The 26,095-nt window shown below is 28.9% G+C and overlaps 2 protein-coding genes across 2 annotated transcripts in view; both read right to left on the reverse strand.

Moving 5' to 3' along the window:
* LOC129907083 (ATP-binding cassette sub-family G member 1) overlaps window positions 1-10,156 on the reverse strand; it is a 56,515-nt gene extending 46,359 nt beyond the window's left edge. Inside the window, exon 1 of the mRNA XM_055983169.1 lies at window positions 9,867-10,156. The gene's annotated coding sequence lies outside the window, so the exon portion shown is untranslated. The remainder of the gene's footprint in view (window positions 1-9,866) is intronic.
* Window positions 10,157-21,085: 10,929 nt separating this feature from the next.
* LOC129907004 (ATP-binding cassette subfamily G member 4) overlaps window positions 21,086-26,095 on the reverse strand; it is a 49,263-nt gene continuing 44,253 nt past the window's right edge. The window contains exons 6-7 of the mRNA XM_055983074.1: window positions 22,287-22,387; window positions 21,086-22,222 (exon numbers count right to left, since the gene is read on the reverse strand). Coding sequence (XP_055839049.1) covers window positions 21,722-22,222; window positions 22,287-22,387 — 602 coding nt within the window. The 3' untranslated portion in view covers window positions 21,086-21,721. The remainder of the gene's footprint in view (window positions 22,223-22,286; window positions 22,388-26,095) is intronic.

The raw sequence follows: 26,095 nt of genomic DNA on the forward strand, positions 1-26,095 counted from the left end.
GTACCTTAATTTATGGTTCAACTGTACTAAAAGTACGAAAATAATTCAGAAATGTGTTTCTTTTGTGTTTTGAGTAGAACTCGCCTGGTGCCCTTCATTAAAAAAAAAAACTTTGAAGTTTCGATTATATCGATGTTTCCAAGAGCGATGTTTTCAGCATCATTATTTTTTTGCGGAAAAATCAAACCATAAATATTTTTTTCTATAAAAAAGTACCGAGTAAAAATAGTATAATTATAAGTTTAATACGCATTTTAAGAAATGTGATCTCTGAAAGCAAAAGTTATCTTTAAAAAGAAAAAAAAATGTACGAATTAATAAAATACATAGGTATGGTTAGGATGAAATAAATTTCCTCCACACAGGTTTGTTACAAAGAAAAGCGTATATCTTCTTAAACCAAAATATCAAATTAAGTTATTGCGATTTTGTAGTTATGATAGAGCGTTCGTGGATCGAGATACATGTAATCGTGTAATAGTTATTATATCATGGAAAATTATATGATTTTTCAGGCTTTAAAAGTTTTCATTAAAAAAATGTGTAAGAAAACAGAAAAAATTTTTTCATGGCCTTATTATATTTACAACTAAAAACGACTTCTTGCTAATATGCCCATGAATCTTTTCCTAAACCATAGTCATAACAATAAAGAAACCCTTCTTATGGTTTAAAAGCTCGTTTCTACCTATTTGCCTTATAATTTTCTGTTTTTCATCTGAGGTCTTGGGGGGGGGGGGGTCATGACCCCCACGAACCCCCCCCCCCCGACCTTTTTTTTTACAAAAACTTAAATAAATTATTTCTTATTCCGAAAAAGAAATAAATAAAGTAAATTTTACTTCAAAAATTATTCGAAAATGTTGATATTTGATTTTGATATTTGACGTTTCTGGTTTAGAAAAATTCCTTAAGGGGCCGGCTACTAGCAACTCTATCTTTGATATTTGACGTTTCTGGTGGAGAAAAATTCCTTAAGGGACCGGCTACTAGCAACTCTACTGCAGTTAATTCAACTCAACTTATTTTCTTGGTATTGGTCAAACAACATTTTTTCGATTTATTATCCTAAATCTCAAAAGTCAAAGTTAAGTCAAATGAATGAATTTTTTATATACATATTTGATATGTTTTGTATTAAAACTGCTTAGTATTAGCAGTAATTTAAAAACAATTTATAATCCTGAGATCATGAAAATAGAAATAATGGTAATAACAAAATTGCTCAGCTAAAATTTTTTCCCATTTCGATGCAATGACGATGATAAACCTAAACGATATCATCTGAAATTCTTCAATTAAGTAGTGAAATTAATTTGTGGTTTAATAAACCATAAAATAACGTCTATAATAAAACACTACCTATTGAATAAAAAAACCAAAATGACACTTATGAATCATTTTTTAAAGTGATCTATGGCAAATAAAATGGTTCAATTTTAATTTGTTGACAATAATTTAGAGAGGTAATTATAGTTATTTAAAAATATTAACCTACGGTCATTATTTAAATGTTTTGTTTTAAAATAAAAGTATTTAAGAGAATATTATATATTTTTTGATCCTTTTGATCCACAAAAAATAAAATGCACGACTGGGTCGCACAAACTTGATCTTAAAGTTCAAGTTGCTTAAATTTTTGAGACTGTTTATATAGAAATTTGGGAAATGAAGGTACTATATCATAAAATTGCACTTTTCGGGTTTTGATAAAATAAGAATAAGCTCTTTTTTTTCTTTTTGTTTGTATCAAAAACATAAATTAAGAGATACTCTTTCCTATAAAAATAAGAGAATCAATGCTAAAAAATTCATCGATTCAGCTTCAATCGCATTTTCTGTCAAACTATGATTTATGACTTAACGCCTTTGTACCCGGCGGCAAAAATATAGGTACAAAAAAAAATACATAAATAAAAAAACATAAAATTCGTTTAAAAAAAAAAATAAAACAAAATCTGAAATCAAATTGCCTTCCAAAACAAGTATGGAGTTTTGATTGATATATTAAGATGCATTTTTAGAAAAAAATTTTTCAAAATCGTTTTTAAATAAATTGCACGACTGGGGTCGCACGTACTTGCTCTTATGCTTAAAGTAACTATAATGTTAAAGCTTTTTATTCAAGAAATTAAAAATTTGATATTTTGAAGAAATTTCATAAGTAGTATAAAAAAATTAAATCTGTTTTTATAATTAATTAAACTCCGTTTTAAATTATCTTAAAAAAAAAACAAATATGCCATTTTATTTCTTGTATAAAAAGGTATTTTTAGAAAAAAATTTTCGAAAATTGTAGGAGCCGTTTTTTAAAAAAATAGTTTTTTATATATAAAAATTTTTTAACATTTTTCAAAAAAAAAGTTGGGATGCCATTTTGAAGAAATAATTAATTTACACATTAAAACTAAATTTCAAAATTTTTCATTAATCCGTTTTCAAAAAATTGATTTTTCAAAAAAAAATTTTGAAATATTTTTTAAAAAACCAAAAATGCGTTTTTTGAAAATTTTCTAAAATTTTAATACTATCTTTACTTACACACTTTTGTATAAAAATTTTCATTTAAATCGGGTTAATGTTGTACGAGATATTCAGAAACGAAAAAAACCGTTCTATGACAGGTACCGTTAATAACGGTACAAAAAATATTTTTTTTATTTAAAAAGTTGGCTCTTATGTGTTGTACTACACACAAAAATTTTAATCAAAATCGTTAGAGCCGTTTTTGAAAAAAATTAACTTTTCTATTTCCGTTATATGGCAGGTACCGTTAGTTTTGGTCATAAAAAAAAATTTCAATTTCCCCTCTAGGGAATCACCAAAAACTGCTAACTACCAAGTTTGAAGAAAATCACTTCACTCGTTTAGGCTGCAGCTCCAGATAGAGACAGACAGACAGACAGACAGACAGACAGACAGACAGAATTGCCCGACCCACTTTTTTGGCATTCTCCATCATCGTAATGTCATGTTAAATTGTTATCTCGAGTTCGATTTTTTTTACGAATTCTAAACTTGCCCTATAGTACCTATATCGCAAGTAAAAATCTAATTTTTTATAAATATTTTTTTGGAATAAAACTGGTATGCCATTTTGTAGAAATCACTAATCAACATCTAGAAACAAAATTTCAAAAAAATTCAATACCCGTTTTCGAAAATTTGATTTTTCAAAAAAAAAATTTCAAATTTTTTTTAAAAATCCAAAAACTATTTTTTTTCGAAATTTTATTTTTGGCTTATATTAAAATTAAATAAATGGTTCTTTACAAAAAGTTTCGTTGCAATCGAATTAGCAGTTTCGGAGTAAATTGGATTTAAAAACAACCGTTCTATGGCAGGTACCGTTAATAATGATTTTCAAACAAAAAAAAACTTACATTTAAATTTTTTAAACAAAATCGTTGGAGCCGTTTTCGAGCAATTTCAACTTTACTAAAATCGGTATATGGTAAGTACAGTTATTTTTGGTCCAAAAAATTAATAACGTTTGACATCAATCGGTCCATCCGTTTAGGCTGTAGCTTCATATACAGATAGACAGACTGACAGACAGAATATTAATTACCTACCGAAGTAGATTTACAATAGGTCTCGAGATTTGTTCTTAATCTACTTAGCTAAATCTCGGATTAAGGGTAGGTGGATATAAAAAATATACATACGTATGTAGGTAAGAGTTTCATTCATCCAGAAAAATTCCAATAATTTGGAGTGACGGATGTTTTTGAAAATATTAAAACTACCTTTTATGAAAGTAAATTCTATTTTATCTTAATTGCATCAAAGTAAAATTATACTTATTTAATAAATTAATAAAATAATTAAAAACTTGAAAAATAATTAATTTTGTTTATAAATATTTTAATTAATATTCTATCTTAACAAAATTGTACTATTTAATAAAGAATTTTAAAAGTTCTTATTCAGTGCTCACTTTTCTTTTCAACTTAACAAAATGGATAAGTTCTTAATTTCTGCCGTAGTTGTAACAGTTTTCACCTTTCTATTCCTTACAGTAAGAAAAACTATTTTTATTTTGTCAACTACATATTTATCATTTTGTATTTTTCTTTTCTTTTAAGGATCTTGCACATGCCTATACAGTGTTCGTTCCTGGTGTAGGCAATATATCCATAACCGAAAACTAAAATTTGTGAAAAATAATAAATAATTCATTTATAATTTTCTTGTGTCTTAAATTACAAAGAGATCAATAAAATGAGTAAAAAAGTTTGAATAAAACTTGAAAATAAAAATAAAAAGGACTACCTAATATACATAAGAAAATTACACAAAAAAAGTGTTTTTTTTTTATAATAATTATTCTCAAATTTGGCTCAAGTATTTTTTGGAAAAAATTTTAAACAATATTTAAAAAAAAATCTTCTTAACTATTTCGTTCGAAGAATTTTACGATTCGGGGATTAAACGGCTTATCGAACGGCTTGAAACCATATCTTTATATTGACATGAATAACTATCTGAAGTTAAAAAAAAAAAACACCCTTTACATCTAACGGTCGAAAAATATAAATGGATTTCGTTTGTTGGAATCTTTGGCATTAATTCATTGAAAACAATTAGAATTCCTCCAAACAAGAAAAACGAATCACGGTAAATTTATAATTGGGAGCTAATTGCATTGACAACAGTTTTTCTCTCAAAACAAAGATCGTAAAGGCTAATGTTACATTATGAATGTCACTATCACTAATAAGTATTCACCCACTTGATGACTTATAATAATTGCTATAAACTCGCGTCACATTTTACTATTAAATTGTTTAACTCAATGTGAGATGTCAATTATAATAAATAATAATTTATCGCCTCCAATGAAATTCGTAGCACATCATAGTTAAGCTGTTGATTTTCTTCTTATTTGCTGTACCATGTGTTTAAGATGTTAATTAGTGGTTTTCTGATATTTACTGGTAATAAATTATATTTCTATTGTTCGGATGAAAATTCTTTTCTTAGGAGGATGGATGGGGATTTCTTATGTATAAAATTTAAATGATTGTGGTTTAATACATATATGGCCAAGACTTTTTAGAACATAAAACCACAAAAAGTACAACTTTTTTCTTAAAAAAAAAAAAAAAAATAATAAAATAGAAACTTTTAAAATATCTTTAAAAACAATCAATTCAAATTTATTTCCTTGGAGAATACCCCGGAAACAATTGAAACAAAAACCATTTGAGGGAGAGGGTTATTGGTATCCGTGCAAAACATTATATCATTGAAATTAGTTTAACAATTTTTCTTACCCGACTATGGCAAACCCTAAAGGAGGGTTTGTGTTTGACCGGTAAGTACGCACGAGTATGTATAATATGTATGTAGGTATGTTTGTTCATCTGTTCTAGCATATTATAGCTTCTGAACTACTTATCGTAATTTTACGATTGAGGTATCATTGGAAGCGACTTTCTTGTCCACTTTAATTTAAAAAATCTGTTTTTCATATCCTTTAAAGAGCACTTAGTTACGAACTGTAATAGTTAAAAAAAGTTCACAATAAAAGAATAGGTACATTATAAATCAAATTGTCACGTGTGCTTTAGACATATAAAAATAACCATAATATGTAAAAATATTGGAAATTGAAATATTGAAATTTGTAAATCGTACGAAGAATTTTGTTGGCCAGAGTATTTATTTTCTTCCGAAAATCTTCCATAAGTTTAGGCTTACAATAGTTTTAAGACATTATTATTATTTAACAAGATTCATAGATTTACTGAAACACGAACACTTCGACATCCATTGTCTTGGTTGACTTTTGCATGTCTGTACGTTACGTTTTTTTTTTTTTTGTTCTTTATGAATCAATATTTAAACTCTACACTGAGGGAAAAGCCACCATAAAACAACGTAAAATCAATGAAAACCACATTGATTTAACTATTATTCGGAATGATTTTGCGTCGAAGAGGAACATTTTAAAATCAACGTGGAAAAAAGGTTAATTTTTGATGGTTTCGTATCTTAAAGTCACATAAATGAAAGTAGTTCATCTTTGAAACAACGACGCGACGTTTCAACTTCAATTTATTTTTTCCCTCAGTGTAACCTTATAAAACATACATACGTATGATTCCAAACTTATGACTTATTTCTGAAATGTTTTGGGCTTTTTTCTTGCGAGTATGCATCAGAAAAATGGTCATATTTTTAAAACTTACATTAATAACACATCATTTCACCATTTTCATCAGCGTATAATACAAAGGGGAAACATTATTTTCTTTTGGAGTTTGTTTAGTTTGTTTAAGTAGGTATATCTATAGGTAACACAATAGTCTAATGTGAATTTTTTTAATGATGTGAAATTTTTTAAATGGCGATGAATTCAGGATGATCGCAAACTCATGTGCTCCCATCGGGCGACCGACTAACTCCTACAGTTTTTAACCGATTGGGCTGAAATTTTTTGTGGAGGATTTTTTTGAAATATTGATTTTTTTAAGAAATGGCATTAGTTTGAAAAAATTAATTTATTCCAAAAACAAAATTCGTTGAAAAAAGACCATAAAATCGTTAAATTTTAATACCTATTTAAAAAAAATTTAATTTAACAAAATTTCAGCCCAATCGGTTAAAAACTGTAGGAGTTAGTTTTTCGCCCGATGGGGGCACATGAGTTTGCGATCATCCTGAACTACGCCGCCATTTAAAAAATTTCACATTAGCCTATTCTGTTACCTATTGATATACTTAAACAAACTTAACATACTCCAAAAGAAAATAATGTTTCCCCTTTGTATTACACGCTGATGAAAATGGTGAAATTACTGATTATTACCCCTTTATATAAGTTTTAAAAATATGACCATTTTTCCGATGCGCCCGATAGGGGCACATGAGTTTGCGATCATCCTGAACTACGCCGCCATTTAAAAAATTTCACATTAGCCTATTCTGTTACCTATTGATATACTTAAACAAACTAAACAAACTCCAAAAGAAAACAATGTTTCTCCTTTGTTTTATACGCTGATGAAAATGACACTCGATTTCGTGCTTACAAAGTGTTATTACCTACCCCTTAGCCTTAATATCAAAATTATAAAAAAGTCTTCATTCATAAAATTAAATCGAATTTGTGGCATATAATCGCTTAAAAAACTATATATTGGTGGAAGCCCCTATTTAAATAAAATTTAATGTCGCCTTTTAAAAGAAAGTAATTTTTAAATTTTGAATGCGATTTGATAGTCTATCAATATTAAATGAGGACTTTGAATATAATGGAAAGTGAATAAATTCGGACTAAAAGATTTTCATCTGAAATGATGAAATTTTAGAAATCCTAATCTTTTGTCATTTACAATTCAATTTTTAAACACTTATAAATGTTATTGTGCTTAGAAATTTCACAAATTTCAAACAAATTTGTTTTATGCATTTCAAGACCGTTAAGGTTTCTAAACAAAAATTGGACCAGTAATTGTACATTCCATTCATACGCGTGTAATACAAAAAGTGGAATTATTATGTATTTAAAAAAGACAACATAAAACAGTTTACGTATGGTCCTAGTAAGGATATGTCACCTCAGTTAAAGTTTTCAACAAAAATATAAACAAAGAGAGAAAAGACCACAGTTCACTTAAATAGGTTACTGTTAAATTCACTGTGAGTGTAAACGGACGGATTTTGAGAATAAAGTTTAATATGGGGTCTTATATTTGAGGTTTTGGGAGTTTATACTTTTCATTCAATTTTCACATGAGCTGCCAACCACCTAAAACGTAGTTTTTTTAACAGTTTAAATTAAAATTAATGTAATAAATACTATTGACTATAATATACAAAATATTTTAATTCCCCTGTTACATATGACCGAAATAATTTGAAATTGTTACCCACCATCAGTGAATCATTAAACAGTCACATTTTATTTCTTCCCCAAAGTTTTCCAACGAAGACGGGTAAAGAAATGGAATTTCGATGCAAAATCAGGACGTGCTGTGAATCGAGACTGTCCCGCCAAAATGTTAATGGTTAGCAGCCCTACTATCTTCTCTTTAGCTATCTCTGAAACCCTTTACGTTAGGGGTTTGAGCCCATAAAGCCGTCACGTTTTGAAGTGCAACAACCAACTCTAGTTCTTAAGTTAATCTTAGTATGTACTTTGAATCTTGAAACAATTTTTATAATAGAAAACTAAACGCAAAATTGAAAAAGAAAAAAATCGTATTCGAAATATTAACTTGTAAATTCATCAGTTAAAGTGTCACACCCGTAACAAATAGCATAATATAAATCTACTTGTTTTTATTTCAATCAATTGTTTAAATTTTAAAAGAACTAATTGCCAAGAAATATAGATTAAACAATATTCAGTTTTACTGATATCGGATAATGTATAGCCTTATGCAATAATTTGCAATAAAAATACATTTTAAAATAGAATTCTTTGAGCTTTTAAATCAATTTAATCTCTCAATTATAAGAATTAACTTAGTTAATTTATACCATTTATATAAATTATCTTCAAAGATAATCAAAAACCTACGCAATTATACTTAAATTGTGTTATCACATTACACTGGTCAACAATATTTAACTTTTTTTTTGCCACAAGAACCAAAATATACTTTTCTAGTAGTTTTTGGGGTGCTGAATCCGAATCTGAAGTCAGAAAAATTTGATTGGCCTCCGTTTTTTAAATAATATCGTTATGAAATGCTAAAAAACGTCATTTTGGCTGTTTTCGAGATTCTGTTATTATGTGGGGTAATTCATAATAAACAAATTTGTAACGGTTATTATAGCAATATATATTCTTCTTTCAAAAACTGTTTCAATTTTCCCGATATCTCTTTTATTGCTCGAGATATCTTAAGTTTCATTTAATGAGCCAAAGAGAAACTAAACTTAATCTAAAGTATAAGTCACTGGTCACAGAATTTTTGCCACAAGAACCAAAATATACTTTTCTGAAGATTTTCGAGTTGCTGAACTCAAATCCGCAATCGGAAAAATTCTATTAGCCTCCGTTCTTGAAATATTATAGTTATAAAAAAAAACCTTTTTTTGCATTTTATAACGGTAATATTTCAAGAACGAAGGCTAATAGAATTTTTCTGATTGTGGATTCGAGTTCAGCAACCCAAAAACCTTTAGAAAAGTATATTTTGGTTCTTGTGGCAAAAACCTTGTTGACCAGTGTTATTATCAATTTTTTTCCCGCCTAGTAATATCAAAACAAAAATTCGTCACAAACAGGGCTGTCATTTAATAAGTTAACAAAAAATAAAACTTTTACAATAAAATCTTTATATCACTGTGAACTATTAATTAAGATATCGAAAAGAATAAAAAAATGAGTTAAGTGGCGCCCGGGAAAACACAACTTCTTCTAAAATTACAAATACTCCCTTAATACTATTTAAGTGTTCTTGACAGCCCTGTCAAAATCCAAACAAAAATGCGCTATTACAATTTGGGTTGTATTTTTAGTACCTAGCCGGATGTGCATAAATTTAAATTCCCAAACAAAACATTCACCTTATCTAATCTTGAACTTTACTGAAAAAGGTCATCAAAAAGAAATTAAACTAAATTAAGACAACAAAAATATATTTTATTCCCTTGACATTGCGCAAAATTGATTTTGTTTTTTGATTGTCTTGTCTCTATTTTATACAAAAATGAAACAAAAACAACTTCAAGTAGGATTTCAAAATACGCCCCATCATTGTTTGTATAGAAACGTGTAAAGTACATACCTATAATTCAAAAAACAAAAACTATTCAATACACACATTTTGTTTATATTTGATTCTTAATTGTGTACTCGTTTGAAGTTTTTTAAAATTAATTTACATATTTTTGGTTTTACTTACAATATTTTTCTATATGACTCAAAAAAAGATTAATTCAATTTGATGAGGGGAAAAAAAATATCCACATTTAGACCCTCTAAAGAAATTGATAGGCAGCTAGTTTATTATATTTTTATTCGTTTGAAATTACTAAATTAGAGTCAATTGCACTTATAATTGAATTAAACGAAATATAAAAAGAAAGCCCATGAGCACACTTTATTTAAATTATTTCAATTATTTTTTTCTTACGCCGAAACGCACTATGACAAATCAATCTTTTGATGCAAGAAGTAAAGTAGTTAAATGACAATGCTTTGGTAAATGTCAGTTAAAATGATACATTGTTAGAATTGGTTATTGACTGGGTCTTGAAATCAAAACAAATAATTTTAAATTAAAAAAAAAAAAAAAGAAATTATAAACGAACACAATAGAACGTGGAACATATCAATCGTTATTCATTCGAAAAGAATCGTCGTCGTCTTTGTTCGAAAAAAAATTCTTATCGAACAAAATATTTTATTAATTCCGTCAAATGTGGTGAGAAGAGTATAATGATAGTGGTGCACCTAACCGCCGCGATTGTCGAGAACTGAGCGAAACGTTGGACACAAAATATCTTATAAGTTCGACGCGCACAAGTTGTGTTACAATTTATAAATTTTTCTTTTTTTTTTCATTTATTTTTGTGTTTTTGCACAAAAGTACTCTGTGCACTGTGAGTACGTAGGAATGAGTATTATTGTTAGATTGGATGGATTCCATCTGTGTGTTTGCGATGGAAGTAATGACCTCCAGAGGAACCAACATTGAGTCTCTATAGTACCATTTCTGCCTTGCATGCTTATGCCACCCCACAAAAAGGGCTCCTCTCTGCTTGGGACTCAGTTTGGAGTTGAGTGGAATTTCTGTGATATGAAAAATCACTCAATTAAATGCAATGATACAGTAGGGGGAAGAAAATTGTTTGCATTTAGAATAATTAATATTGATTATAATTAACGGAATACATATATCCGGTGGTAAGATTCGTAGTTTCAGCTGTTTGTCGGTTGGACAGAGTATAGTGGAAAGTATTAATAACATAATAACTAAGGCGGTGAAAAAAATTGGCCTTGTCACCAATCGCATTCGTATAGGAAATTTTCCATACGCATCCCAAAAAAAAAAAACGATCACAGACAACTCCGATCCACTGTTTACTTCCAAAAGTTGAGGATATTAAATTTGCCGTGCCGATTTCTTGTGGTTACAATAAACTAACATCAGTACGACCCGTGTATAAGAGAAATACATATAAGCATTTTTGGAATTCTGACTTTGAACTTAGTTTTACTCCTGTACCTGTAATTGAGTTCGCAAAAGTTTTAGTTCTGATTTATATCGAATTATTTAGATTGGCTGGAATACTTATAGGAAAATCAAATATATAATGTAAATATAAATGTCATATTTTTATTATCTCTAATAGCAACCAAAGCACAGTGGTACACTAGGGCGTATACGTACTTTTTTGGTTTAGTGTATTAAAAATAAAAAAATTCTTCAATTTCGATGGTTGGCTTAAGTATTGCAAAACTATCTTGAAATATAGAATGCATATGCATAGCAAAAGAGATTGTCTGTAAAGCCGGTTTACGGACGATGATTTTACGTGATTACGTCGTCAGAAAACAGGTTGTGTGCTTTTGTTTAAAATGAGTCAATTGAAGCGTTTACTTTTTTCAAACAATCATAATTTACAAGAAAAAGCTAAAAAAAAATACCTTTTTTATTTTCTCATTAGGTATATTAATTTTTTTATTTTAAAAGCTTACAAAAAAAATTATGCAATTTAAAAGCCAAGTATTTCTTCTTAAGAATAAAACCATTTTTAAATTTTTACAATGCGCAAAAAGTATAAAAATAATTTATTGAAAACAATCATTTTCATTAAAAAAAGCACAAAAAAACATGAATTTTTATCTTCTCATGTCATTAATTCCATTTTTTTCATTAACAACCTATAAAAAATTATATCATCTGAAAGCTTATTGTCTTAGCTCAAAATATATATATCGATCAGGTCTATGAGACATCTACAAAAAGAGCTAGAATTTTTTGAACTCGATCAAATTTCATTAAAAAAAGCAAAAAAAAAAGCATTTATTATGGCTATTGAATCAATTTTTTTGTTTGACAACCTATACAAAATTTTATATCATGTGAAAGCTTATTATTTCACCTTTCATATGACGTACCAATCTCATTTCAAAGATGCTTACAAGAGAAGTTAGAATTTTTTAAAGTCAACCATATCGAATTTCCAGACTGAGATTACGGTACTTCCCACACTGGTGGCTGTTCGGGGGGCAAGAGATCTCCACTGGTGCTTTGAAGTTTTTCGCAAGTTTTTCGAATTAACATTGTGTAGCTTGTAGTTAGTCTATCGTTATGTGATGTGTGATATACCAAATGAAAGGTAATTGTATCAGGATGCTCATAAAATTTAATCAAATTTCTATCTCACCTGTTGAATTCTAAAATTTTATTTTACCTTTATCTCAAAATTGTGTTTACGAAAATGATTGAAACTTCGCACACATTTAGTCGTGGTCATGGTCTATCATTACTCTCATTAAATAAAAAAAGGTAAAAATAAAAAACGATGAAAATCGGTTAAAAACCGTCAAAAACGTGTTTTTTAAAAACTTGTTTCTTCCGTTATTCAGTCAAAACTCACTAATTGATTCCAAGTTTTTGCACATGTATGCATAAAGACAAAACCTACATGTCCTATAAGTTTGAGATTTTTTGAACGCTCCAAAAAAATCAAAAACTATCCAAAAATACCCCTAAAAACAAGGTGTTTTTCAAAAATTCATATTTCTAAACGCAGAGTGTTGGAAAAAAATCCGTATCAGGTGCCTAATTTTTTTTCCCTCTTTTTTCACCTGGAATCTTTAGAATTGTCAAAAGAAATTTCCTTTACCTACCCAAAATCATCATTTTGTCATAGCCCCAACACGTGTACAACGTTTAAATAAAACGTTATAGCTAAGTTTAAAAATTTTTTAGAATTTTTTCTTAAATTAATCTCATCTATCTAAAGCAAAAAAAATCAATTCTCTACGACTTCGCGTTTAGATTTTAGCCCAAATTTCATCTTTCCGTTTTACCCCTGTTTACCCTATTAAATGAAGTAATTTTTAAAAATCCTTCATTTGGATTAAGCTTTAGGTTATTATTTTTCAAATTAGCTATAGAAGATTTTTCTAATCTCTAATAGTTTATTTTTAATTTTGAATTGAAATTTTTTGCCGCATTGCGAAAGTGCGAGAGTGTAACGTTAGAAAATGGCGTCACTTTTTTTGTGGTGGCTGCCATGGTTCATCGATTTATAAGACGTTATCACGTCAAAAAAGAGAGAAACAATTTTTTTTTAAATGGTTTTAAGTTTGTCTGGGTTTGCAAATTTGTTCTATAGAAGATGCGCAGTCGTATTTAATAAGATCATGGTTTTGCTCAATGCAATACTGCAAAATTAATTCACAGAGGACTTTCAATTTTGATATTTCTTGTGTACTTTCATCTTCACTTTGAAGCATTTTCATCACTTTATTTCCGTAAGAATTGGATTGAAATACATTACCTATATAAATTGATAAATTGTTTTGATGCGGATTTTTTTTTTTTAACTGTGACAACTTTGACTCTTTTACAGTACCTACTCATCTGATTAAGTTGAGGATTTTCAATTAATTGGGAATTTTGAATTGTTGGATGATTTACATTTTCAATTTGATCAATTTTGACCATTGAGCTGAACAAACACTTTCCACAGAAAAACGATTCTTAAAAACTTTTTATTGGACTTCAGTCAGTTTTTTTTTTTCCCTTAGAAATGATTCGGTACATAGGATTTAAGTCAAAAATTTTTGAAATTGTGTAGTACTAAGGGCGTAAGTTGACTTAACTCCTTTGTTTTTGCATTCATTTCTAATTTTTAAATAAAAAAATTGATCCTAAAGCGTTAAGTCAAGAGGAAGACAGAAAACGAAAACCATTTTTCTACAGTATTATATTATTTCCAAAAGAATTCTCACAGCCGGTAATTAATCACATTGATATTTCCAACTTTCTTTTATAAATTAAACTTTGTTATCAATGTAAACAAAGATTTTTTTTGACTTAACACCTTTGGACCAAGTTTAATTTTGAAGACTAAATGGCTCTAAAGTGTTAAGTCAACACAATTTTTTTTAAGAACGGTCTTTTTCTAGTCAACAGCATATTAATATTAAAACAAGTTTTTTTTTGGCAAAAGAAGACTCCGTGACGTGTGATATCATTTTTCAACTACATGGAGACCCCACCAAAACCTTTAAAATTGTCAAATATTGCTTCGAAAATCAGAAATTTAAGACAGTTGCGTATAGTCAGCATAAGGCCCTGACCCATTTTGGCTGAAAAGTCTAAAAGCGATGAGCTTTGAGCTTTCCATTAAGCTGAAATACGACCGAATTTTAAAATTATTTCTTCACAGATTGATAGATCGTATCTCGAGGCATTGTTAAAAGTGGTTAAAAGTGGTAAAAATTAATTCTAGTACACTCAATATATTGAAACAAAAGCCTTTTTCCAAAACGAGCAGAATTGGTCAAGTCCAAATACCAATATGATACTCTCCATTTTTGGACAATGAAGCATTTTTTTAAATTTTAATCAGGAAAATTAATGGTGGCATAATATAGAAAAATAATAAAATAAAAACGATTTAATTTATGTACAGAACACTAAGTTTTAAACAACTTTTTCAAAAAAGGCAAAACATTTGACCACTTTTGCTCGTCACTGTATTTACAAAAAAATATAATAAAATATTTTTTAAATACACTGAAAATAATAAATTTCGTAAAATTACGAAAATCGTTTCATACACTACATTTTCGTTGGCCCAACGAAACTTTCGTTGGCTCAACGAAAATATGTAATTTTTCGTAATATGAAAACCTTCATCAATTAATGAAAACGTTTCATACACTTTTTCTCCCTTTTTAGTGCCAAAAAATCCAATTCAATGAAAAGATTCATCAATTAACGAAAAATTTCATACTCATTTTAAAGAATAAAAATAAGAATTTTTTCCTCATACTTTATTAAAGTTTTAATTAAGTAACGAAAAAATTCATTAACTTTTGAAATTCAACATTAACTAACGAAAATCTTCATAAGCTTATAAAAATTCTTCATATACTAATGAAATATTACATTGGCTTATGAAAAAATACATCAGTTAACGAAAAAAAATCGTTGCCTTACAAAAAAAAACGTAGACTTGGGTGCATTTCTGTTTTAATGATTAAAAATTTAATCTTGCTTTATATAGTTCACATTAGGTTTTTGTTTAAAAATCTATGTAAGCTGAGCTGAATATAAAAAATATTTGCGTATTGACAAGGTGTCTCACGATAAGTCGGACTCATCAGTTGACTTAAGTGAGCTCAACCTTGTCGAAACGCCAATTTTTGGTTTGGACTGTAAATGGACTTGTTAGTCCAATAAATAAATACTTTAATCTACTAAAAAAAAATAATTAATACAACGAAAAGTTTCGTTAGCTAACGAATATTTTTTCGTAATTTAATTGAAATATTCATAAAATTTACGAAAAAATTCGTTAGCTAACAAAAGTTCTTTCATAAATTAATCAAAAAATACATTGACTAACGAAAAATATCACCGTGATTAATTAAATTTTACGTTAATCGATGAAAAATTTCGTAAAGTGATGTAAAAATTCATTAACTCTCGATCAAAAATTTTTATGAAAAATTTCATTAAAATACCACAGTTTTCGTTGATCGATGAAGTTCTTCATTAACGTATGAAAGCCATTTCGTTGAGCCAATTAAATTTTTCATCAGCTGAAAATTAATTAAATTTTCGTTGGCTCAACGAATTTTTTCGTTGTATTTACGTAAGGATTTGGTTCAGTGTAGCTTTTTTTCAGTTTCTCGCTCCAAATAGACCCAAAATAAATTTTGATTTTAGGGGCGTTCATGAAATGTGTATGGTAAACTTTTCCATTTTGCGATGTGGTAAAGTTTACGCTGTTTCATGAATACCCGTAATGTATTTAACGAATAAATAATACCACCGTTATGAGTAGAACTTTAAAAATAATTTCGTTAATATACGAATATTATTATATAATGCACGAAAAAATTCTTGACGAATGTCATTATCAGCAATTTTACTTATGGCTTTTTGAGTGTTCTCAATAAAACTGACCGATTTTAAAATAAAATATTTTAAAATTTATCTTTAATATCTGGAATTTTTAGGAATACGAAATCAAAATTGAATAAATTGGAGGGGGTGAAAGAAGAAATTTCTAAACGAGAAGTGGTAGGGGCTTGATATTTTGTTTCAAACTCCGTCTTATATTCTATTTCCTATGTAATTAATATAAACTATTAAAACTTCAAATAATAATTGTCATTTAATATAATAATAATTTTAATAATATTAACTACATATGTATATGCCTGTAAGACCTAAGGTCTTTTAAATGCATAGGTACTGCACGGCACTAGTTAGAAGGAATATAAAGATAGAAAGAATTTTTTTTTTTATTTTACGCATTTTCATTCAAGGAAGTAATATATCAATTTCAGTAGCAAAAAACCTTATCTAGGATTATAGGGTATAGTTAGTCGATATTTAAACTAATAAACTGTTTAAAATCATAAATTTTGTAAATCATACACCACAGTTATAAAAATCAATGAAAATAAACAGAACAGTAAAGGTATAAGTATAATGACAGTCAGTCACCTTGAATGTTAATTGGATCTAATGTTTTTTCTTTTAAATGCAAAAACATTCTTTCTTGTGGTTCGTTGGGTATTGGCAAACAAAAACGATACACTACACACAATTTTACTGCAAACAACTTATACTTTAACGAATACCAACGTGACATAAAAATGCAGTTCATTCGTAAGTGGAATGAACTTCAAGAAAAGAAGGAAGAGATACCTAATAGCCATATCGAGTCAGGGTTGGATTAAAAATGTAATCTGTAAGGCCGTTGAGAGTGAAAATTAAGAAGAAAAAATAAACAATAATTGTAAGTGGGATATTCTTTGACAAAGAGAGAAAGGGATAGAGAGAGATGGTTTTGTAGTGAAGATAATAATAATAAAGAAGAAGCTCGGGTTATTTGTTGTTAAAATCTATTACTTAAAAAACCTAAAGTGACATATTGAGGTTTTACAACTTAAACGAATAAATCCGAATCTATTGCCAAAATCTGCGCAAGGTATGAGGGTATGACTCTACTAAGGTCTGTAATTATTATTTTTTCCAAAAGTGTTTTGATTCAAATTGTCATTAGTTCGAAAAAAATATTCACCATAAGATTCAATGGAATCAAGGGGCACGGTAGTGCCCAGCCAAGTTCTCTAGCAACTTTGGCACTACACCCTTATTTACAGGAAACAACTCAGGCCATTTTCGACCCCCCTCTAACTTCCACACCAAAGATGCTAGAAATTTCAAACTCACTACATTTGTTGAGCTCGTAAAAACCAAACTCCTCACAAAATTTCAGCCTCCTACGATGAGTAGTTTCTGAGATATAGGGCTTCAAAAATCGTAAAAACCGTAACTGACTCACTGACTCACTGACTCACTGACTCACTGACAGATCATCAAAATTATGGAGAACTTCCCGATATCGTAGAAACTTGAAATTTTACACGGTGATAGGACTTGTGGTGGAAAAAATCGAAAATTTGAGATTTTCAATTCAGGGGGCGTGGCATCCGCCCATTTCCGCTGAATTTTCATCATATATTATAGAGCACTTCTGATTATCGTAGAATCTTGAAATTTGGTAGAATAGTAGAGCTGGTAGTTCATACAAAGGAAAAAATTTAAAACTTGAGAATTTCAGCCAGGGGGCGTGGCAACCGCCCATTTCCGCTGAATTTTCATAAATTATTATAGAGCACTTCTGAATGTCGTAGAATCTTGAAATTTGGTAGAATAGTAGAGCTGGTAGTTAATACAAAGGAACAAATTTAAAACTTGAGAATTTCAGCCAGGGGGCGTGGCAACCGCCCATTTCCGCTGAATTTTCATAAATTATTATAGAGCACTTCTGATTGTCGTAGAATCTTGAAATTTGGTAGAATGGTAGAGCTGGTAGTTTATACAAAGGAAAAAATTTAAAATTTGAGAATTTCAGCCAGGGGGCGTGGCAACCGCCCATTTCCGCTGAATTTTCATAAATTATTATAGAGCACTTCTGATTGTCGTAGAATCTTGAAATTTGGTAGAATAGTAGAGCTGCTAGTTTATACAAAGGAATAAATTTAAAATTTGAGAATTTCAGCCAGGGGGCGTGGCAACCGCCCATTTCCGCTGAATTTTCATAAATTATTATAGAGCACTTCTGATTGTCGTAGAATCTTGAAATTTGGTAGAATAGTAGAGCTGGTAGTTCATACAAAGGAAAAAATTTAAAACTTGAGAATTTCAGCCAGGGGGCGTGGCAACCGCCCATTTCCGCTGAGTTTTCATAAATTATTATAGAGCACTTCTGATTGTCGTAGAATCTTGAAATTTGGTAGAATGGTAGAGCTGGTAGTTTATACAAAGGAAAAAATTTTAAATTTGAGAATTTCAGCCAGGGGGCGTGGCAACCGGCACTCCCGCTGAATTTTCATCAAATATTATAGAGCACTTCTGATTGTCGTAGAATCTTGAAATTTGGTAGAATGGTGGAGCTGGTAGTTTACACAAAGGAAAAAATTTAAAGTTTGAGAATTTCACCCATTTTCACTGAATTTTCATCAAATATAGAGATTTTATATTCTACAGCCATACCTTGCAAAAAGTAGTGAAATCACAACAAAAACATTACTGTTAAAAAAAGAGCCAAGTTCTCTTATATTGAAATTATGCTGGCACAAAAAGTACTGAGATGTAAGATCTAAATATTTCTTGAATAGTCAGACTAAAATGATATTTCACTTGATTTCCAAGATGATTATATGGCAACATGGCGACATAGCGATATTGCGACAAAGCGGCATAGCGTCTAAGACAATAGGTATTATAATAGCTTCACAAATTTTAATTTCTGAAATCATGTATCTTCCCTGGGATCGGGTCGTTATTCTGTATTCCAAAAATCTGTATGAACTTAAGTCTTTGGCCCAGTGTTGCCAGAATATTTTAGAGGCAAGGAGCCGAATTTTGAAAAATCTTGGAGTCAAAAATAGCCGCCTTCAAAAATGGTAAAAAAAATAAAAATACAATTTGTTTTTGGTATGATTTTTTGTATTTGTTTTTAATTTTCTATAAAATTATTTGTTTTTATTTTGTTGATACATTTTTGTTTTCATGCTCATTGACGCGGAGTAAAGTTAAATTTGTAATACATAAAAATGAAAAATATGAGCAAATTGGTTGTCCCTGTTCACATTCCGGATGGATTTTCGGTGTAAAATGCTCTTATTTTGATAAGCTGAAAATCAATATTTTAAGGAGCGGGTGACATGTTCAAGGAGCCTGTTTGGCGATAAATAGCCGGCTCTGGCAACACTGCTTTGGCCGTTATTCCGAGTGTCGTTTGTCAATCGATAGACGACTTTTAACGATATTCGATCATCGAAAATAACTTTTGGTATTGTGAATCTTTATCGATAGACAACTTTTGTCGAAAATCGATAATCGAAAATGAATTTCGTTGTCGTGAAGTTCTGTTATGAACGAAATTTTTTGTTTTATCGTTCGATCTTTTTCGTTTACAATTTTTCAATCGACTCAAATCAAGTTCATAATTTAAAATAGCAAATATATTTGTGAAGAGAGATACACAATATCATAATAGATACTTATCGATTCCATCGATTTTTATCGCATCGAAAGTTGAACGACACTTGCAATAATTGCCTTTATCTGAATTAAAAAATTCCAGTATGAACATAATTTTGTATTCCATTAATCTGCTTTTCTATAATTCTGTATTCCAAAATTCTGTAAACCCAAAATTCTGTTTTTCAAAATTCTGCATATAATTTAAAGAATTTTTGAATACATAACACTGGTCTACGAGGTTTTTGCCACAAGAACCAAAATATACTTATCTAGTATTTTTCGGGGTGCTGAATCCGAATCTGAAGTCAGAAAACTTTGATTGGCCTTCGTTTTTAAAATATTACCGTTAGAAAATGTCAAAAAACGTAATTTTGCCTGTTTTCGAGGTTCTGTTTTTATATGCGGTAATTCATTACAAACAAATTTGTAACGGTTATTATAAGAACAGACATTCTTCTTTCAAAAACTGTTTAAATTTTCCCGATATCTCTTTTATTGCCCGAAATATTTAAAATTAAAGTAGTGGTCTTTGATTCAGAAACAACCCTGGCCAACCAAATTAAACTTTTTTTGCCACAAGAATCAAAATATACTTTTCTGAAGGTTTTTGGGTTGCTGAACTCGAATCCACAATCAGAAAAATTCTATTAGCCTTCGTTCTTGAAATATTACCGTTATAAAATGCAAAAAAAGGATTTTTTTATAACGGTTATATTTCAAGAACGGAGGCTAATAGAATTTTTCCGATTGCAGATTTGAGTTTAGCAGCTCGAAAACCTTGTGAAAAGTATATTTTCGTTCTTGTGGCAAAAATTCTGTGACCAGTGACTTGAACTTTAGATTAAGTTTAGTTTCTCTTTGGCTTATTAAATGAAACTTAAGATATCTCGAGCAATAAAAGGGATATCGGGAAAATTTAAACAGTTTTTGAAAGAAGAATATCATTTCTTATAATAACCGTTACAAATTTGTTTGTAATGAATTACCCCACATAAAAACAGAACCTCGAAAACAGCCAAAATGACGTTTTTTAGCATTTTATAACAGAAATATTTCAAAAACGGAGGCTAATCAAATTTTTCTGACTTCAGATTCGGGTTCAGCACCCCAAAAACTACTAGAAAAGTATATTTTGGTTCTTGTGGCAAAAAAAAAGTTAAATTTTGTTGACCAGTGTAATTTTTATTTACAGAATTTTAGAATATAGAATTAAGAATTTACAGAATTTTGGAATGTACAAAACTTTGGAATCCGAATTTTGCCACAAACAGAATTTTGACCCCAACCCGTCTTCCCTCCATTAAAAAATTCAAAATTTTACAAAAGAAAACAACTGAATGATTTTTTTTTTTTTTGTTATATTTCACCTACAAAAACATTTTTCCATTTTACAATATGTATAAAAATAAAAAGAATTTAACACATATATTCTCTCTATTGCACACTTATTATTATATAAAAAAATATCAAATTTTGTGTGCACACAATTTTTAAATTGTGTACCTGTGTGGCTTGTAAATTTTACCAGTTAAAAATTCTTTTATTTTCAACATCAATTATTATTTTTATTGTTACATTTTTTTCTTTATAATAATTTATTTATATAATATATTATATATAATAGGTATATAAGTTAAAATTTTATGTTTGTTTTTTTGTTTTACTTTGTTCGTGTATACAAAACCAGCCTTTTTCATTGTTGGTTTTAGTAGATTTTTTTGTATTTTTATAATAATCTTTTTTCAAAGCGGTTTTTTTTTTTTAGTAAATTTTATAAATTATTTTATATAAATTCTTAATTTTAATACAAATTTTGAATTTTTTTAAATTACATTTATATGTTTTTTATGTCTTTGTGTATATAGCTTTATTTGCACCAAAATTTGCAAAAAAAAATGTACTTAAACACTAAAGAAAAAAAATTAAAAACAACAAGATGATAGAAAAAAGAATACACATAAGGAAAAAAATGATAAAAAATATCAAAATTTAGACATTTCTTATCGTGCTGTCTTCAACTTCCATCGCAGGAATAGATACGCTGAAATTCTCAGCACAATGAATATTACAACTAAGGCAATAATATCGAGTTTGAAATCGGCGTTGGTCATGTCCAATTCTTCGAGAGTGGTAAGTGGCGACTTAAAGTGGCAATAAGTTTGGTGGCATTTGAGTTTTTCACGACCATATCCATAAGTGGCCAGAGCTGTTCCTTCGAAACCGTAACGGATGTAAGAGAGATATGTCATCCAGCGAAGATACACAGGTATCGCATCGAAGGAGACAAAGAATCCGGAGAAAAGCAGGAACGGCACGGACATTACTGGAGCTAAGAAAACACCATTTTGAACGTTCATGGCTGCACCGACAACCAAACCAACACTTTGAGCTACGAATGATATGAGGAGACAAGCGGATAGGAACATTGTGAACCTCCATAGTTCCCATGGCTGTGAGGTGAAGTAGTAAACTAATGATACGTAGATTATACAAAATACAGCCTTGAAATTAAAAAAAAAAGAAGATTAGTTTTTTTATTTTATGAAAGTTATATTAATTTTTTACCTGGAATGGTATATCGGAAACGGTTATTGCCAAATAATACGATTTTAGAGAGTACCAACGGTTAAAGTTTTCTTTCAATAGCACGGGCATCTCAAGAGGGACTGAAAAAATACAAAATTATTTTTATTAAAAAATAATTATTTGAATTATGCAATTATTTGGTTCTGAAAAAAATGTATTGTCAATAAGTTTTATAACAACTACAATGTGAGCGTTTTAACTGAAATTCGAAAAGTAATCCTTTCGAAAAGCACACAAATCTAAACGGTCTTGATTATCACGAGGTTTTAATTTTGTAGTGAATTGAAGAAGGAAATTTAAGGGTGAAGTAGATTTTAGTTTTGTTTTCGAAAAATGAATTGAATATTCTATATTCTGTGCAGAAAGCTGAATGTCTTCTTAATTATTATTATAGTTACTTTTTTAACACGATTGATTCTTATAGACTTTACAATCGCTTTTCTAGTGCTATGTCTTTTTTAGCATTCCTTTTCAACAAAAAATTTGCCTAACTAATATTCACAATCCGGCATATCTTTGGTTCCTGGTTTGGTTTTGGTTAACTTAGTTCATAAAAGGCAAAAAACAAACATCTCAAATGAATTTGAGCTCCAAAAAGGTGTATGCTACTTGCTATGTATCTTTTATTTAGATTAAGTTTAAGAAAAACTATTACAAAATCGTTAGAGTCGTTTTCTTAAGAAAAAAATTTTAATTAATATTTAAAAAAAATCAAAATAAAGTCGGAAAGTCATTTTTTATTAATTACTGTAAATCTTAACCCAAAATTCAATGTCCTGTTTTCGAAAGTTTGATTTTATCAAAAACAAAAAAATGTTCAAATGCAGTTTCCGTGAAATTTCTCAAAAACCTTCCATTAAAGGCTATGTGAAGTTGGTACCCCCAAATGCTATTCTATTTTCAAACCTGACTGGTTCGATTGTCCAAGGTTAGCCTAATATTTTTTTTTTCTAAAGTAATACCGGAATTATTTCTTTTTTATAATATTTTTTTTTTTACTTAGCGTAAAAATTGTTGGTTTTCAATGTGGTTCGTTTGCCCAACATTAGCCAGGGATAGCCCAACCTTTTTTTCTTTATTCCACCATTTTTTCAAAAGATACAATACAAAACTTTTTTTTATCAGAAGCCGAAAAAATAAAAATGTGTGAAAGAATCGCTAGTTTAAAACCTTGGTTTGTTTGCCCAAATTTAGCACAGGAGAGTCCAATTTTTATTTTTGCTATCCTACCTTTGGTTTATTCACCTCAAACAATATAATAGTACCTTTACACCACAGTGACCTTTAAACTAAAGGTAGGATAGAAAAAAATAAAAGTTGGGTTATCCTGGGCTAACGTTGGGAGAACGATCCCCAATTTTTACACTGAATAAAAAAATTTTTTTTTGTGATTTTTGAGCTAAAATTGTTTCGTTATAATTTTAGAACTAAGGTTTGACTGTTGAAAAAAAAACTTGGGCTACCCTGAGCTAACCTTGGGCAATTGAACCGAAAAAAATTAGCATTTGGGGATGCCAACTTCACATCGCCTCCATTGAACTATGTATGTACTATTTTGCTTCCCTATTATTGATTTTTTTTTTCAATTTAAAATTTGGTTAGTAGTTGGGAAAAATTATTCAATCAAAACATTTTCTGTTCCGTACGCCAAATCAGTACAAATTAATTGACAGTTCAACAAAATTTTAATTATATATGTATATACTGTAATTTGGAGATCATTTGTTTTCTTAAAATTTAAGACGAATTTATGTTCAATGAAATGGTTAAATAACAACTGTAAATCTGACAGACAATGTTTAAATCCTAAAAGACGTTCATTTAATTTGCACTCAAAAACAATTTAAATACATTTAAGTTATAATGTTAAAAAAATATATCTTAATCTTTCAATTGTTACTGCAATTAGTTGCACAACCATTGACATCAACAAAAATAAAATGCAAATGCCACACGTACTTGCTCTTGTATTTGTTTACCATTAAATATATAAAATAGGTCAATGTGTAAAATATATCCTTTAAAATATTATGAACTCTCTTCGGTAAGTTTTAAACAAAAATGTCAGAAACACATGAATTTTTTTCATTTTTATCGAAAAAATTACAATACATCGATTATTTTGTATGGGAGGATATTAGAAAAAAAAAATACAACTTTCAGAATTCCATACAAATCTTCTGTACCAAATTTGAACAGGTTTTTTTTTTGTATATCTCTGCAATCGTAATATTATATTCCTTCGTTCTGGAGTACTTCTATCACAAGTAAAAATAAAATACTCTTGTTTTTAGACATTTTACTCTAATATCCTTATAGGAATGTTTTGTTAACAAAATAAACTTTTATTTTACTGTCTCAAAAAATACTTTATATGCATATAATATAAGGTAAATTATTTGTTTAAAGGAATGTCAGAAATTAAAAAAAAAAAACGGAAGTAATAATAATTTTTGAAAAAGACATATTTCATCAAAAAATAGACCTCATCCAAAAATGAACAATGGATTTTTGTTATCAAAGTTTTTGAAAAAATTCACACAATTTAAGTAAGCCTTAACTACATTGACCTACCTAAAAAGTGAAAATTTTAAAAATCATTTTTTAATGATCTCCGGAAGTGAAAAAATTACAAAAATGATGCTGAAAGCTTATTTTTTTTTAGACTAAAAAAAAGCAATTTTTATACTCTTTTTTACAGACAAATGGCGCTAGTAAGAAAAAAATATTTTTACTTTTGTACTTTTGCAAAAGGTGGCCAATGTAGTTAAGGCTAATAAACAGTAAATAAATTTGAAAAGATATTTTTAAAATATAAAACTTCTACATATAGTACTATGTCATTTAATTTTTATTATGCAAAAAAAAATTATTTTTAAACCGTTCGAGATGTTTTTTTTTTTAATAACACTGGTCTGCAAAATTTAACTTTTTTTTTCTCCTTCAAATAATTTTTCGAAAGATTAGACTTTCCTGAATCTAAATCTGGTTTCAGAAAAATTCTATCAGGTACCAGTTTTGTAAAAATGATTTTTGAAAAATATGGGTAGTTTCTAAAAAATCACGCTTTTAGATTCATTTGAACTTGTATAAAATTAAAACTATTTGTCGAATTGAGCTCAAATTTAGAGGACTTATTCCTCATAATATGACATATCGATTGACACCAAATATGTAATTTTACATTAATGTTTACTCATATTTTAAAATACTGATTGACAAAAAAAGTAGAAATATCGAAATCCTTCACTTTTTAGTAAATCCTCTCATAGCCGTATTTAGGGGGGGGGGGGGGGGGGGGTTTGGGTGTTTAACCCCCCCCGAAATTTTTTTTCAGAAAATCAAAAGATACCTATATTATAAAAATATACAAGTCTAATATGTGCAGCACTAAATGATTTGTTTTTGTATTTTAGTGATTTGATTACCTACATGAAAATCTCCCTTAAAATCACTACCAATTTTGCATTGTTGCAGAAGCTGAAGCTGAAGTTTGTATAAAGGAAAACAAAAATTGTGTGGTCCATTACAAAGAGTTTTTATCTCTTTGACCATTTCCTTAAGCACTATGATAACACCTTAAAATGCTCTTTTAATAACCCTTTAAATACCACAAGTACTTATGCAGGGTTTTTGGTACCGAGACTAAACTATGCTTTTTCAAAGGGTTTCGGTGGCCGAACTAGAATCCAAAGACGGACTTATTCGATCACATATCGTTTTTGAAATATTAGGTACCCTTAAATCTATTTAAATCTTTCAGACATCTTTTCTACTGTCCGAGATAT

Source organism: Episyrphus balteatus, chromosome 1, assembly GCF_945859705.1.
Source record: "Episyrphus balteatus chromosome 1, idEpiBalt1.1, whole genome shotgun sequence".
In the NCBI taxonomy this organism is placed as follows: domain Eukaryota; kingdom Metazoa; phylum Arthropoda; class Insecta; order Diptera; family Syrphidae; genus Episyrphus; species Episyrphus balteatus.